At 45.9% G+C, this 13,098-nt stretch overlaps 1 protein-coding gene across 1 annotated transcript in view; it reads right to left on the reverse strand.

Moving 5' to 3' along the window:
- Nucleotides 1-1,525: 1,525 nt before the first annotated feature.
- Nucleotides 1,526-13,098, reverse strand: part of LOC109870503 (serine/threonine-protein kinase BRSK2-like) — a 30,586-nt gene continuing 19,013 nt past the window's right edge. Inside the window, exons 17-19 of the mRNA XM_031805199.1 lie at nt 7,896-8,106; nt 7,565-7,648; nt 1,526-5,022 (exon numbers count right to left, since the gene is read on the reverse strand). Coding sequence (XP_031661059.1) covers nt 4,811-5,022; nt 7,565-7,648; nt 7,896-8,106 — 507 coding nt within the window. The 3' untranslated portion in view covers nt 1,526-4,810. The remainder of the gene's footprint in view (nt 5,023-7,564; nt 7,649-7,895; nt 8,107-13,098) is intronic.

The following is a 13,098-nucleotide window of genomic DNA, read 5'->3' on the forward strand; positions in this document are numbered from 1 at the left end:
CCTTTGATGATCTTCATCAGATGACACTCATAGGACTTCATGTTACACAATACATGTATGTTTTGTTTGATAAAGTGCATATTTATATCAAAAAATCTCATTTTACATTGGCGTGTTATGTTCAGTAGTTCCAAAACATGCAGTGATTTTGCAGAGAGCCACATCAATTCACAGAAATACTCATAATAAACATTGATAAAAGATACAACTATTATACATGGAACTTCAGATAAACTTCTCCTAAATATAACCGCTGTGTCAGATTTTTTTTTTACTTTACGGAAAAATCACACCATGCAATAATCTGAGTACGGCGCTCAGAGACCAAAACAGCCAAAGAGATATCCACCATGTTGTGTCATCAACATTAGTCAGAACTAGCATTATAAATATTAACTTACCTTTGAAGATCTTCATCAGAATGCACTCCCAGGAATCCCAGTTCCATAGTAAATGTTTGATTTGTTTGATAATTTATTTGTTAGGGCGTTTGGACAAAAAGTCCAAAAAGTTCCGTTACAGTCGGTAGAAACATGTCAAACTAAGTATATAATCAATCTTTAGGTTGTTTTTAACATAAATCTTCAATAATGTTCCAACCGGAGAATTCCTTTGTCTGTAGAAAAGCAATGGAACGCGAGCTACGAGCTCAAAGCATTCTGCCAGACCTCTGACTCATTCCCCTCTCATTCGGCCCCACTTCACAGTAGAAGCATCAAACTAGGTTCTAACGACTGTTGACATCTAGTGAAAGCCTTAGGAAGTGCAACATTACCAATATCCCACTGTATCTACAATAGGGAATGAGTTGAAAAATGACCAACCTCAGATTTCCCACTTCCTGGTTGGATTTTTTCTCAGGTTTTCTCCTGCAATATGAGTTCTGTTATAGTCACATACATCATTCAAACAGTTTTAGAAAAGTCAGAGTGTTTTCTATCCAAATCGACTAATAATATGCATATATTAGCAACTGGGACTGAGTAGCAGGCAGTTTACTCTGGGCACCTTATTCATCCAAGCTACTCAATACTGCCCCCCAGTCACCAAGAAGTTAAAGGTCGAGGGGCTTCAACCTGCTGCAGCCTGGACGAAGGTGCGGCGAGGCACTGGGCTGTGTCTTCCTGGTCAGACCATTTTTTTCCTCACACCGTTTCTGCATCATCTCGACGGTGGGACCGTAAAGGCTTTTAGGGTCTACTGGAGCATCCAGGATCTTCAGCTTCTCACTATCAGACACCGTGGATAAGTTGAGCCATCGAGCCCTCTCCTGAGATATCATGAGCCCCATCGCTCTTCCTGCCCTCCTCTCTGCTCGCATCCAAGTACCTTTACTTCTGGGCTGCTGTGTAGACTGCGATGATATATATGTTAAAATGCAATTGGTTCGCTGTCAACTGTACTGTAGCCTCAGGACAGGCTTCAATAGGGAAAATGCCCCATTTCCCAATGGTTCAATGATGAGGATTTTGTAAATGATTTATGCTTTTCAATTTGGAACTACAAGAAACTCAAAGGACGCACACACCATTTGAGAGTTTATTATTATAATCATAACAAGGTGGATGTCTCTATTTTGACCATCAATTCAACCATAATTGTTACTTTTTTTTATCACAGGCAATAGTTATCATAGTGCACTTTGATATTGAAATTATGATAGACATTTCATTTTTAAAACACCTTATTCTACTGACCCTTAGGAATGGAGAATAGTTTACAATCTTAGCTAGATTAAGGATGATGAATATGATGATCGTGGTGATGAAGATGACAGTGAACAATCATAGGGTAAATACCGACAGTGACACCGACTTGTACAGCGGTATCAAGTGATCTGCACAATGTGATTGCTAGAAGTGGTGATGACTGACAGAGAGCAAATGGAGTCTGTCCGATCCATAGGTCAGGAATGCACTTTTTATTGAGTCACGGACAAACAGTGGTCCAATCCATGTAACTGGTTGCACATGTCTTTTAAAATATATTTTCATATTTCTCATCAAATCAAAAGTACTTTTCTTCAGAGCAAAAGGTTTCCATCGAATAAATCTTGGTTACATTGTATTTGACTCTGAGAAAAAAGAAAATACAAAAATATTCCCAAAGCACATCAATGGCAACTTCGTTCTGACCTTTTAAATTCCCATCGGCTTGGGTTCCACATTCAGATGCTGGAGCAGATACTGTATGTCCATCAATGGCAACTTCGTTCTGACCTTTTAAATTCCCATCGGCTTGGGTTCCACATTCAGATGCTGGAGCAGATACTGTATGTCCATCAATGGCAACTTCGTTCTGACCTTTTAAATTCCCATCGGCTTGGGTTCCACATTCAGATGCTGGAGCAGATACTGTATGTCCATCAATGGCAACTTCGTTCTGACCTTTTAAATTCCCATCGGCTTGGGTTCCACATTCAGATGCTGGAGCAGATACTGTATGTCCATCAATGGCAACTTCGTTCTGACCTTTTAAATTCCCATCGGCTTGGGTTCCACATTCAGATGCTGGAGCAGATACTGTATGTCCATCAATGGCAACTTCGTTCTGACCTTTTAAATTCCCATCGGCTTGGGTTCCACATTCAGATGCTGGAGCAGATACTGTATGTCCATCAATGGCAACTTCGTTCTGACCTTTTAAATTCCCATCGGCTTGGGTTCCACATTCAGATGCTGGAGCAGATACTGTATGTCCAAGATGTCAATTCTTCCCATTCTTCTCTCCTATATCTTCGCTGAGTGTCGACATCCCTGAAATCAATATATAAATCATCTTAACTAAACCTAAATAAAAAAATATCTTCACATTCAACTTAGCTTAATTTGTATTTCTTGACAACAGAAGACAAAGTTTACATACATTTTTTTCGAGGACATAATTTCTCACTTTTAAAGCAGGATCTTCAGGTGTTGTCAAACTCATTCACTGAATTGGCAGCAGGTTCTATCTTTTGGAATGGGTGGTCTGTGATAATAAGCAAGAGGGTTCTACATGTCTCCATCGTCTTTCATTGTCTTTTGAGTAAATGTATGTTCAATGTTGGGCACATCAAGGTATTCATCAGGTTTCCTTTGCTGCTGAGCGGTAAAGGTACAGGGGAGGGGGGAGTTCTGTATTTTTTGAGAACCATCACAAGATTATTCAAGGCGTTCTTATCTTTTGGCTTGAGTTATTGGTTTGGTCCTTTGTAGCTCAGTTGGTATAGTATGGCGTTTGTAACGCCAGGATAGTGGGTTCGATTTCCAGGACCATCCATGGTACGCTAGCAGATCTTATCATCTATATTGAAGTTGCACTATGCAGATATCACTCTGCCATTTCCTGGTTGCTAAAACACTAACAGTTTGCCAAATTTCAGTTTGTGACAAAATAAGTTAGTATCGTGTAGAGAATAATGTTACCATCTAAACAGCTGCTTGAAGCTGGTGTACAGTAAAGAAAACTAAAGTAAAATACACAAAAACAAAAAACTAAACTTAAGAACAGGAAGCATAGAAATTGCACACAGAACAGATCTACTGCTTCTTAGACTTGCTTCCAAGTAGAATGATAGATCCATTTCTATGTGAATTTGGTCAGGTCGTGCTAAAAGTTACATATTGCCACTTTTAAACATATTTTTGCACAATGACTTGCTAACTGCCATGCAAACTAGAGCTTCTGCAAAGTTCCTAGTTTGACCTTTGATGTGTCTAGCTCATCCATGAATCCCTTTTGACATTTAAAAAAAAGTTTTATTACTGGTCTGGATTGGATCCCTGCTTGATTCAGTGAATGAATGTAAATTTCAACACAGAAAAAATGACAGCTTGTGTTCAGGCTTAAAGCAACTTGTTGACACATCTTATGGGGGCAGAAGGGGAGATATATCATGGTTTGTGAGGGTGTGAGGTTTTGTTTGACAATTTGTCTGCTTTTTTCCCCCAATGGCGTTTGGACACCTGCTACCCGACTGGTCTCTCTCTCTCTCTCAGGGTTGGGAGTGTGTTCCGTTGGAGGACAGTAGCTGGGTCCTCTCCTTCCCAGAGCCTCTGCGTTGTAGGACCCCCTCACTGCCTCTCTCAAGGTTGGGAGTGTGTTCCGTTGGAGGACAGTAGCTGGGTCCTCTCCTTCCCAGAGCCTCTGCGTTGTAGGACCCCCCCACTGCCTCTCTCAGGGTTGGGACTGTGTTCCGTTGGAGGACAGTAGCTGGGTCCTCTCCTTACCAGAGCCTCTGCGTTGTAGGACCCCCCCACTGCCTCTCTCAGGGTTGGGACTGTGTTCCGTTGGAGGACAGTAGCTGGGTCCTCTCCTTTCCAGAGCCTCTGCGTTGTAGGACCCCCCCACTGCCTCTCTCAGGGTTGGGACTGTGTTCCGTTGGAGGACAGTAGCTGGGTCCTCTCCTTCCCAGAGCCTCTGCGTTGTAGGACCCCCCCCTGCCTCTCTCAGGGTTGGGAGTGTGTTCCGTTGGAGGGCAGTAGCTGGGTCCTCTCCTTACCAGAGCCTCTGCGTTGTAGGACCCCCCCACTGCCTCTCTCAGGGTTGGGACTGTGTTCCGTTGGAGGACAGTAGCTGGGTCCTCTCCTTTCCAGAGCCTCTGCGTTGTAGGACCCCCCCACTGCCTCTCTCAGGGTTGGGACTGTGTTCCGTTGGAGGACAGTAGCTGGGTCCTCTCCATTCCAGAGCCTCTGCGTTGTAGGACCCCCCCCCCCCCCCCCCCCCCCACTGACTCTCTCAGGGTTGGGAGTGTGTTCCGTTGGAGGACAGTAGCTGGGTCCTCTCCTTCCCAGAGCCTCTGCGTTGTAGGACCCCCCCACTGCCTCTCTCAAGGTTGGGACTGTGTTCCGTTGGAGGACAGTAGCTGGGTCCTCTCCTTCCCAGAGCCTCTGCGTTGTAGGACCCCCCCACTGCCTCCGATGCCTCCTCCGTCGCCTCTCTCGCCCCACTCACACCGATCACCTCCGCCCTCGGAGCGGCGGGAGTTCTGGCGAGTGGGGGTCCCGTGGGGCCGATTGTTCTTCTCGTCTGGGAAGGGGTCTGGAGAGAGAGAGAGAGAGAGAGAGAGAGAGAGAGTAGGGGGTCAAATAGATTCAGCCACCTGACAAAAGAATATATTGAGAGGATGGTCGGCATGCCGGAATATAATTAAAAATAATTTGTAGACTGCAAATTGACCGCAAGAAAGCCCAATATGACTAAAACATCATAATTTCAAACCTTGCTTACATTTGTATACGATCACGTTTCTCTCTATTATGAGCCAGAATACTTGGGAACAAATGTCTATAATTAAAATCTATATCACACACTACCATTCAAAAGTTTGGGGTCACTTACAAATGTCCTTGTTTTTAAAAGAAATTATTTTTTTGTCCATTCAAATAACATGAAATTGATCAGAAATACAGTGTAGACATTGTTAATGTTGTAAATTACTTTTGTAGCCGGAAATGGCATATTGTTCATGAAATATCTACGTAGGCATACAGAGGCCCATTATCAGCAACAATCACACCTGTGTTCCAATGGCACGTTGTGTTAGCTAATCCAAGTTTATCATTTTAAAAGGCTAATTGATCATTAGAAAACCCTTTTGCAATTATGTTAGCACATTTAAAAATAGCTGTCCTGATTAAAGGAGCAATAAAACTGGCCTTTAGACTAGTTGAGTATCTGGAGCATCAGCATTTGTAGGTTTGATTACTGGCTCAAAATGGCCAGAAACAAAGCACTTCTTCTGAAACTTGTCAGCCTATTCTTGTTCTGAGAAATGAAGGCTATTCCATGCGAGAAATTGACAAGAAACTGAAGATCTCGTACATCACTGTGCACTACTCCCTTCACAGAACAGCGCAAACTGTCTCTAACCAGAATAGAAAGAGGAGTGGGAGGCCCTGGTGCACATCTGAGCAAGAGGACAAGTACATTAGTGTCTAGTTTGACAGTTTCATTAAATAGTACCCGCAAAACACCAGTCTCAACCTCAACAGTGAAGAGGCGACTCCGGGATTGTCATGACTTCTACCGAAGGTAACTCCTTTCCCTGTTCAAGCGGCGCTCGGCGTTCGGCGTCGCCGGTTTACTAGCCTCCACGATCCCTTTTTCCTTTTCTGGTTGTTTTGTCTGTGTTCCTTTTCACACCTGGTTTCATTTGCATTTATTTCTGTGTGTATATAGGGCGCCTGTTGCCTGCCTTAGTTCGTGCGGGATTAAGCTTGTGTGTATTTGCGCTCGATTATCTTTGATGTTTATTGTTTTCACTATTTAGGCAAGTGTTTGTAAGTGTCGGAACTGTGGTTGTTCCTCCGTGTGTTGGCACGAGTTTCTGTATTGTTTTCACTATTTAGGCAAGTGTTTGTAAGTGTCGGAACTGTGGTTGTTCCTCCGTGTGTTGGCACGAGTTTCTGTATTGTTTTCACTATTTAGGCAAGTGTTTGTAAGTGTCGGAACTGTGGTTGTTCCTCCGTGTGTTGGCACGAGTTTCTGTATTGTTTTCACTATTTAGGCAAGTGTTTGTAAGTGTCGGAACTGTGGTTGTTCCTCCGTGTGTTGGCACGAGTTTCTGATCCTTCGAGAGCGTAGTTTTGGATTTTCGTCTGTGCCATTTTTGTATGTGGACTATATAAAGGTGGACTATATAAATATTAAACACGCTTCTCAGAAATCCCTGTTCTCCTGCACCTGACTCCTACACCTCTCACCGAGACGCGCCTTATCACAGGGATGCTGGCCTTCTAGGCAGAGTTGCAAAGAAAAAGCCATATCTCAGACTGGCCAATAAAAAATGTAATATCAAGATGGGCCATTTTGAGCCTGTAATAAAACCCACAATTGCTGATGCTCCAGATACTCAACTAGCCTAAAGAAGGCCAGTTTTATTGCTTCTTTAATCAGAACAACAGTTTTCAGCAGTGCTAACATAATTACAAAATTATGATCAATTCGCCTGTTAAAATGATAAACTTGGATTAGTTAACATAATGTGCCACTGGAACACAGGAGTGATGGTTGCTGATAATGTGCCTCTGTACACCTATGCAGATGTTCCGTTAAAATGATCTGCCGTTTCCAGCTACAATGGCCATTTACAACATTAACAATGTCTACACTGTATTTCTCATCAATTTGATGTTATTTTAAAGGACATTTCTAAGTGTCCCCAAACCTTTGAACAATAGTGTACATTTTTTTGTGCATTTTTTTTGTATATAGGCATTTTTCTGCTCAGAAAACTTGAGGTGTCAAATAAACCCCCCGTGGACCAAATTCAGTCCACAGGCCACCAGTTGGGGAACCCTGGAGGAAAGTGACTCCATTCATGTAGGTGAAACCAGTGTGATGTAAGAATGTGGAGAAATAATAATACATCATTTTCATGAATAATGAATACGTTATCAATACATAGTGTGCATACTATTCATAAATTAGCATTTCATTATTTGTAAACATATACAAACATTTATAACAATTACAATAATTTATAAAGCAAATGATAGATTATTAATTTCAGTTATTAGAAAGTGTAAACAAATGTGAGGAGGTTGGTGTGTGTGAGTAGAAGAGAATGTGTATGACTCACCAGAGACCCCCACGGGCTGATCATGGGAGCTGTGAAGCTGGGCCTGAATGGTCTCCACCACTCGTTTGAACCTGCGACTAGGACCTGCGAAAACACACACACACAAAGGGATTGAGAAGATGCAAGCTTTTTTTTTACCAGCACATGAGACACACACCTGCACCGCTCGCGTGCACACACACACACACCCTTCCACCATAACAAACCTGCCCTAATTTCTTTCATTAATTCGTGGAACTGTACCAATTCAAGCCATAACTAGATATTGTAAAATCACCAACGAACAGCACTAGAATGAACAGTTATACTTTCTATTCCAAGTTCCACTTGCCTGATATGAGGGTGAATGTCACACTGTAGATGCCTGTCTCTCTCTTGACATCCCTCTCGGTTTTCTCCCTATCCGGCTCTCTCTCTCCCTCGGAGAAGGCAATGTCCACCTGGAACTTAACAGGCTTCTGGAAGACGGAGGGGCCACAGGAAGTCTTGTACTCGGCCCTGAAGCTGGTCTGGCAGATGACGCTGTGGCTGAGGGAGGGGATCTGATGTGGGGGGTAGGGGGAGAGAGAGGATGCGTAGGGTAATGGAAAGAAAGAAAAGGAGAGACGGGTAGAGAAAGTAAGAGACCAAGGGGAAGATTGTGTGAGGGGGAGAGACAGAAACAGAGTCCGTGTGAGATGGGGTAGTAGAGAGCAAGAAATGCTTGTCATTAAAACGGATTGCAATGAAAATATAAAGGTTCACAAGAAAAATTCCTAGCACTTTAAAAACATATTACTAGGACTGAAGATGAATGACAGTGTGACATGGTGAGGTTGGACCCAGCTGCAGAGAAGAGACCAGACGAGGAATCAGTGGTTAAGGATAAACATAAACACTTTACTGATAAACAGTAGCCACAGGATCACAGTACACTGGAAAAAACAACAAGCCTCAAACTCACTCAGGAAACAAACTTACACACACGGTAAACAATTCAAACTTCTGCAAAGGACAACAGAAAACACACCTCTAACAGGGAAATCAAAATGAGTAAATTGGACACACCTGAGTGTCGTTAATGTCTCTAGGATGGTCTCTGCCGTACACCCCCTTCTAGGAGCGTCTCCAGCCGCAGAGCCATGACAACTCCCACGTAGTTGGTTGAAAGCCCGAACAAGTCCCGGATCAAGGATGTCCCGGGCAGGCACCCATGCCCGCTCCTCAGGGCCATAGCCCTCGCAGTCCACCAGGTAGTGCAGGATGCCTTGGACCCAACAAGCCTCCAACAGACGCCAGACAGTTTAGGCTGGGCGACCATCAACAAGTCGAGGGGGTGAAAGGGCAGGTGTGGGGGGAGTGAAGGGACTGGTCCTTAAATACTTGAGACGGGAGACATGGAAGGATGGACAGACCTTCATAGACCTGGGAAGCTGGAGACAATAGGATAATGCGACTCGCGATCTCGAATGGTTCTATGCAGCGTGGAGCAAGCTTCTGCCAGTCCACCTTTAAGGGAAGATCACGGGTGGACAGCCACAACCGTTGACCCTGTCAGAGGAGCCCGAAGAGGCCTTCAGTGCCGGTTTGCCTGGTGTTGGTGTCAGGCAGAGGAGCGGAGCAAGGAGGATCGTGCTCTGATCCAGGTGCGACGAAATCGTCGAATGAACGCCTCGGCTGATGGCACCCCCGCTTCGGCCTGTTGTTCAGAAAACGGGGGAATGACGACATTCCAGTGGACGATTTCGGCAGTGTGTTATGAGCACACCCTGCCCAGACAAGGAACTTGCTCAGGTTGCTGACCTGGGTGGAGAAGAAACAGCAGAGGAGCTTCTCCAGCTCCTAGTTGGCCCGATCCATTTGCCCATTCAACTGTGGGTGGATTCCCAAGGAGAGACTCACAGACACGCCCAACAGGGAGCAGAAGGCTTTCCAATTCCGTGCGACGAACTGGGGCCCACGATCCGAGACATGTCCTGTGGAAGTCCTTGTAGTCGAAAGACATCATGAGATGTAATCATGAGATCAGCGTCTCCTTCAATGAGGGCAACTTGAGTAAGGCAATGAAATGGGCTGCCTTGGAGAACCAATCAATGACCACCAGGATAGTGGTAAGCCCTTGGGATGGAGGTAACCCTGTGATAAAGTATACTGACAGGTTGGACCAGGGGAAGGGCATAGGTTGGAGCAACCCAGCCGGTCACTGTCATGAGGATTGCTTTGGGCATAGGTGGAACAGGCCGCAACAAAGGATCTCACATCCTCAATCATGTTAAGCCACCAGAATTTCCACAACAGGAACAGTGTCCGATTAACCCCTGGATGCCCAGTTAATTTAGAGGAGTGTCCTCATTGTAGTACTCGGGAATGGGCTGATAGCGGAAAATAAAGTCTGTTAGTGGGTCCCCCCCGGGGTCAGGTCCTCAGGACTGGGCTTGTCGGACCATGGTCTCAATACTCCATATCACAGGGGCCACAATCGAAACCTGTTAAAAAACAGAGCCCACCTAGCCTGGCAGGCGTTCAACCTCTTGGCTTCTTGAATGGAGACCAAGTTCTTATGGTCCGTCCAGATCACGAAAGGATGAGGTGCCCCCGTGGTTGCTCCCGGTTGCCTACATCATAGCTGTGTTCCGCTGGCTAGAACCGCTTGGAGAGGAAGGTACATGGGTGCAGTTTCTTGTCCTCCTCGTTCCGCTGTGAAAGGACCTCCCCTGCTCCTATGTCCGACGCGTCCACCTCTACCACAAAGGGACGAGTAGGATCAGGATGAACAAGGATTGGTCCAGAGATGAAATGTCTCTTGAGCTTCATGAATGCCCTTTCAGCCTCGGGAGTCCAGCATAAACAAGTCTGGAACTTGCGGGTTAGGACCGCGAGAGGCGCTGCCACCGCACAAAACTTGCGTATAAAATGGTTGTAAAATTTGGCAAACCCAAGGAACCGCTGGACCTGCTTGACTGAGGTGAGACGGGGCCAGTCGGTGACCGACACACCCTTTATGGGGTCAATTTGGATGCCTGCGGTAGAGATAATGTAACCCAGTAAGGAAACTTGGGATATGTGGGGGTCACACTTCTCCATCTTGACAAATAGTTGGCTCTGCAGGATGCGTCTCAGGACTTGGCGGACGTGCAGTATGTGTTCCAGAAGAGTTTTGAAGAAGATCGGGATGTCGTCAAGGTAAACAAAGATGAACCGATTCAGCATATCGCGAAGAGTGTCATTGACCAAAGGTTGAAAGACTGCCGGTGAGTTCGATAATAAGGGCATGACTAAATAGTCATAGTGACCACCATTCATCTCCCTCCCTGATTCTCACCAGATAGTGGTAAGCATTGCAGAAGTTCAGTTTGCTGAAGAATTGGGCCCCATGTGCCAACTCCAAGAAGGTGGACACAGCCCTCTGTAATCTATGCAGGGACACAGACCTCCGTCTTCTTTCCCGCGAAGAAGAAGCCTGCACCAGCTGGGGATGTAGAGGAGCGAATGAAAGCTGCCTCCAGCGACTCCCGGATGTAGTTGTCCATGACTGCTGCTTCAGGGGTCGAGACCCAGGGGAGGGGTGGAGCCAGGTAGGAGTTCTATGGCGCAGTCGTATGGATGATGAGGAGGGAGGGTGGCAGAGTGCCTCTTACTGAACGCTTCCCGGAGGTCGAAGTCCTCGGGAGGGAGAGTGTAAAAGTCTTGGTCTTCAATGGATGCCGGGGAACACGGTGAGGCTCTTGGTGGGGTCTTAGGCTTTTAGTCTGGCAGTTAATACCTCAGTCTAGTAGGTGTCCCGTAGACCAGGAAAATAGCGGGTTATGTAGCACTAGCCAGGGATACCCTAGGTGAGTGGGTGCTAGGGAGCAGTGTTCAAAAGAAAACGAAGAGTCTCTGAGTGGTTCACCCCAAACTGCAGTAGAATGGGCTGATATTCCACCTGGCCGGAGCCAATGGGGCATCCATAGAGGGCTTGAATCTGCAGAGGGATGGAATGTGGTGCTGAAGGTTGTCCCAGGAGAGGGTTGCGGGTAGTGTCAGATGGTGACCGGGTAGCTGGGGTGTAACTGCACAGATCGTCAGGGTCTCCCCTTGCCCTGGAGAGCCCATGTAGAACGGAGATGGCCGAGGCCTCCGCAGTAGAGGCAGCATACCCCGCGCAGGCGCCTGGCACATTCCTGTGGGCTCAGACGAGTGCATCCCAGCTGCCTGGGCTCCTCAATGCTGGGCTCGGGGGCTTGGGGTGCTCCGGAAACTGGGATGCGTTTCCAAAAAGGCGCTATCTTACACATTCTCAGATGCGGTTGTCAATCCTGATGGCCAGCGTTATCAGGGAATCGAGGTCCTCACCCAGTTCCCGAGCAACCAGTTCATCCTTGATGGAGTTTACCCACCCGAGGGCCTTGCCCGAGAGTAGAGAGATGATGTAGGTGATCATGGCCCGACCGGTGTGGAATGAGGAGGACTGTAGCTCGAACACCAGAGAGCACTGAGTGAGGAACCCCTTGCATCCTCCCGGATGGCTGTCATACCGCTCGAGGGCTGGGATCTTGGGTTCTGCAGGTTCCCTGGAAGAACTACAGCGACGCCTGTAGAACTGGGTGATGAGACTTGGGAATTGGCTCCGCCTGGGTTGGGGTTGGGCCATGGTTGGAGGGAATCGGTAAGTGCCCAGAGGGTCTCTGATATCCGAGAGAGTTGTTCTTCCTGCCGCCCCAGCAGTGCTCCTTGTTGGGTTATAGCATTCTGGATCTGGGTGAGATCTGCTGGGTCCATTTTGAGGTAAGAAGCTTGCTATGACGTGGTGAGATTGAACCCAGGTGCAGAGAAGATACCAGACGAGGAATCAGTGTTTAACTTCTTATGGGCAGGTGGGACAGTAGCTTCCCACCTGGCCAACATCCAGTGAAATTGCAGAGCGCGAAATTCGAACTACAGAATTATAAATATTTAACCTTCATAAAATCACAAGTGTAATACATCAAAATAAAGCTTAACTTCTTGTTAATCCAGCCATTGTAACAGATTTCAAAAAGGCTTTACGGCGAAAGCACACCATGCGATTTTCGGAGGACAGCGCCCGCATACAAAACCATGAAAAACATATTTCAACCAGGCAGGTGCGACACTATCAGAAATAGCGATATAATAAATGCCTTACCTTTGATGATCTTCTTCTGTTGGCACTCCAAAAGGTCCCAGTTACATTACAAATGGTCCTTTTGCTCGACAATGTCCTTCTTTATATCAATAAAAACTCAGTTTAGCTGGCGCGCTTCAGTCAATAATCCACCCAGCTTCCCTTCTTCAAAATGCATAAAAAAAATGAATTCCAAACGTTACTAATAAACTTTTCCAAACAAGTCAAACAATGTTTATAATCAAACCTTAGGTACCCTAATACGTAAATAAACGATCAAATCTAAGACGGAGATTCATTATTTTCTTTACCGGAGAAAAATACCAAAGAACGCGCTCTCACTCACGAGCTTGTAAACACTACAGCCAAAATGGGAGCCACCAAGAAAAACTACAAGACTGTTGACATCTAGTGGAAGCCCTAGGAACTG

The sequence above is a fragment of the Oncorhynchus kisutch genome, linkage group LG25 (assembly GCF_002021735.2).
Source record: "Oncorhynchus kisutch isolate 150728-3 linkage group LG25, Okis_V2, whole genome shotgun sequence".
NCBI lineage: Eukaryota > Metazoa > Chordata > Actinopteri > Salmoniformes > Salmonidae > Oncorhynchus > Oncorhynchus kisutch.